Source organism: Myotis lucifugus, unplaced genomic scaffold, assembly GCF_000147115.1.
Source record: "Myotis lucifugus unplaced genomic scaffold, Myoluc2.0 scaffold_48, whole genome shotgun sequence".
Lineage (NCBI taxonomy): Eukaryota > Metazoa > Chordata > Mammalia > Chiroptera > Vespertilionidae > Myotis > Myotis lucifugus.
The window spans coordinates 6,110,917-6,114,183 of NW_005871096.1; the positions used below are offsets into that span (position 1 = coordinate 6,110,917).

Here is a 3,267-nt window from a genome sequence, read left to right on the forward strand (position 1 = left end):
GGGTGGGGGCGTGTTACTCTCTCCACATCCGGTCGGCTCCCCAGCGGCAAACAGGGATTATAGTCCCCATTCCAACGCTGTCAAGGAGTCAGTGGTCTAACAAATGCCAAGTTCAAAGCAGCCGCCTGAAGAAAACCAGCGACACACATAAAACTGTTCTCTCCCTGTGTTGTGTCCACGTCTGTCCTCCGGGCGGACACTTAAGGGGCACCCAATAATCTCAGTAGGTGCCTTTTACAGAAAAGGGGAGGAAAATGGGATTTTTCCTGGAGCTCAATATCCAGGAGGTAAACAATGTCAGCTGAGGCTGCTGGCCTTAGAGTCAGGAGCAAAGTCAAGGCACTCACTGGGCCAGACATTGGGTTCAGTGACCAAGGCTCTCTGCCTTTCCCCAGCAGCATAACATACCAGGGGAACAAAAATATATGCAACAAAAGCTCTGAGAAGGAATAAATGCACACAAATGCCAGGAATTACAGTATCAAAGGGTGGAGATTTGGGTATTAATATACAGGTAAAATACAGAGAAACTCTGTAGTGAAATGACACCCAGAAGCCCTGGGGGGTGTTGGGTGGCTGCTAGAGCCTGTGAGGCCAGAGGATCCGAGTGTGAGACCCGCCCGGTCCACTCCGAAGCCGGGTGACTGAGGGCCAGTCCATCATCCACTTTGAGCCCCAGGCTCCTCATGGGTTAAAGCCACCTCTCCGCTCGGGAGTGCAGTCATGATGAAATGAAATCATGTGTATTTATAGACTCACACGGAACCTGGTAAAAGTAGGGCCTCCACAAGCCAGACTTAGAGGCGGAGCCTATCAATGAGTGGAGAGCTGCTCCCTCACACAGGCCTGTGAAACGTGCAGAGATGCAAAGTGACGCCTAGCATGGCACCCCTCCCCCACCCCGTCCAGGCTTTCTTGCTCCTTTCTCTGTGCCCAACACCTAAGGAGGGGCAGCCAGGACATCACAACTCCGCATCTGGGGGCACCAGACCAGAAGCGCTGCTCCTCTTGGACTAACAGAAGTTCTCAGAATAAGGATTCTTTAAAAGCTTTATTTCACTATTTGTTTTTTTGGAATTGCTCTGTTTTCATTGTATTTGGAGCAGGTGAGGTAAGTTCTAGGCTTAGAGAGGCCTGAGGCTGACTCGGCAGTGCTCCACACAGACCTCTCCTCAGAGCTTCTCAGCCAGCCCACCTTGGGCTCCTCCCAGGTGACCCCGCCCTCTGCTAAGCAGCTCAGCCCTTCGCAGTCAGCAATCACTATTGGAAGATTCTTCCTTAGGCAGAGTCCAAATCTGCTCCCACCCCTAATCCAGACCATGGAATAACTGGTCCAGTTGTAATTCCTGGCTCCATTCACCCCTCACCCTTAACATTCCAGACAGTAATGGTTCTACTGCACCCAGAAGCCAGAGGTGCTGTGACCACAGGTGTGGAGGAGAATTCTATTAAAGTGAGAGCGCGCGTGTGCACACGCGCACACACACACACAAATATTGTGGAATAAACTTATATAAAATGTATATGCTCTATCACAACTTTGCTATGAAAAGTTATTTTTATAAAATAATATTTCAGCAGAAAAATGAGAACACTTATTTTACAACAGCCTACATTGAGTAGATGTATGAATTTTAGAAGAACACATGACTAGGACTGATAATTTGTGCTGGTCAACCACACCTAAACCATTGCCATGGTGTTGCCACATGACATGTCAGCATTGGACTCACAACACACGCACACGCACACTCACATTTACACGCACACGCACACTCACATTTAATCACTGGACACATATTTGCGATGTGACTCCTACACACCAGGCATCACACAATATGCTGCCCAGAGTACAAAGTGGGAGGAAATAGGTCCTGCTCAATACTAATAATAATAATAATAATAATAATAAAGCTTCTACCTTTGGAAAGGTTAGGACTGAATCGTACCTGATTGATGGTCTTTTCCATTTGCACCAAGCCCAGGTTGGGTAGTGTGTTTTTTATAAAGTCAACTATGGTCTCTAGGTTTTCATGCTGCAGAATCAAGGGCTTATGGCTCCCCAACAGACTTAAAGCCACTTTAAATATGACCTCTGATCCCTGAAGAAAGATCATATCTGGGAAAACACAGAAATGCAGAAAGTTAAACCAGACCAGTTTCTGATGAAATACCATTCAGTTTCCTTTTCCACACATCGCAGAGCAGGGCAGAGGGAAACATGACCCAAACTGCAAGTTTTATTTCCTTTTTAAGAGCCTGACATTTCAGATAGGGTTGTCAAGGCAATATTGCAAACAATAAAAGAAATATAGGTAAACATACTACTAAGATTTTGATAAACATTTTTATTTGCTCCAAAGATATATTAAATTCAAACACACTTTGAAAGTTAAATTGAAAAATGGAAAATTTTTTATCAGTCTATTTTTCCAGGAATGTTCTAGATTTCAAAGGAGTTACTAAGACATATGTTTTTATGGGTAAAACAAAAGTTTTTAGACATAGAGCATTAGATATATAGCATTCAAATATAGATATCTAACTATATAGCCTAAGAGAGAGTAAGTGAAAAAATGCCTCTGTTTCCTCTATTTTGAAATAAGGAGTTGAATGAAAAGATCTCTAAAGACTCTAAATGCTCAATTCCACAAATGCATTATTAAATATAATTATACTGAATTTTAGCTCAATAATGGAGTAAAGCTCAGCCCTAGCAACTGATTTTGGGTGACTAAATTCAGGCAAGTTACCTGACAACTGGAATAATCTATATATATAAAAAACCTGTGGTCGTCACACCCTCACGCGGTAACAACCAATCAGCAGGAGGCTGCATGCGCGGCAGGCACACGCCAGCACCAGCGGGGACTTGACTAGGAGGTGCATCGGGGGAATCCCGCAGTGTAGGCCGCGGGGGGCCGTTGTGAAGTGTGCCGGCCCCACGGGGCAGGACTTGGGGCAGGCCCGCGGCGCAGGCGGGGTCCCGGGTCTCGTGCTATTGCATGCGCTGGGTCACTAGTCTTATATAATAAAAGGGTAATATGCAAATCGACCAAACAGTGAATGACCAGTCGCTATGATGCGTACTGACCACCATGGGGCAGACGCTCAATGCAGGAGCTGTACCCTGGTGGTCAGTGCACTCCCACAGGGGGGAGCACTGCTCAGTCAGAAAGACGGCTGGCGAGCGCAGCAGCCGTGGCAGGAGCCTCTTCCCGCCTCCACGGCTGTGCTAAGGATGTCCAAACTTCGGGCTTAAGCTGG

At 46.3% G+C, this 3,267-nt stretch overlaps 1 protein-coding gene across 1 annotated transcript in view; it reads right to left on the reverse strand.

The window, feature by feature from the left end:
* TBC1D1 (TBC1 domain family member 1) overlaps nt 1–3,267 on the reverse strand; it is a 207,145-nt gene that overhangs the window by 11,006 nt on the left and 192,872 nt on the right. Inside the window, 1 exon segment of the mRNA XM_023753657.1 lies at nt 1,950–2,119. Coding sequence (XP_023609425.1) covers nt 1,950–2,119 — 170 coding nt within the window.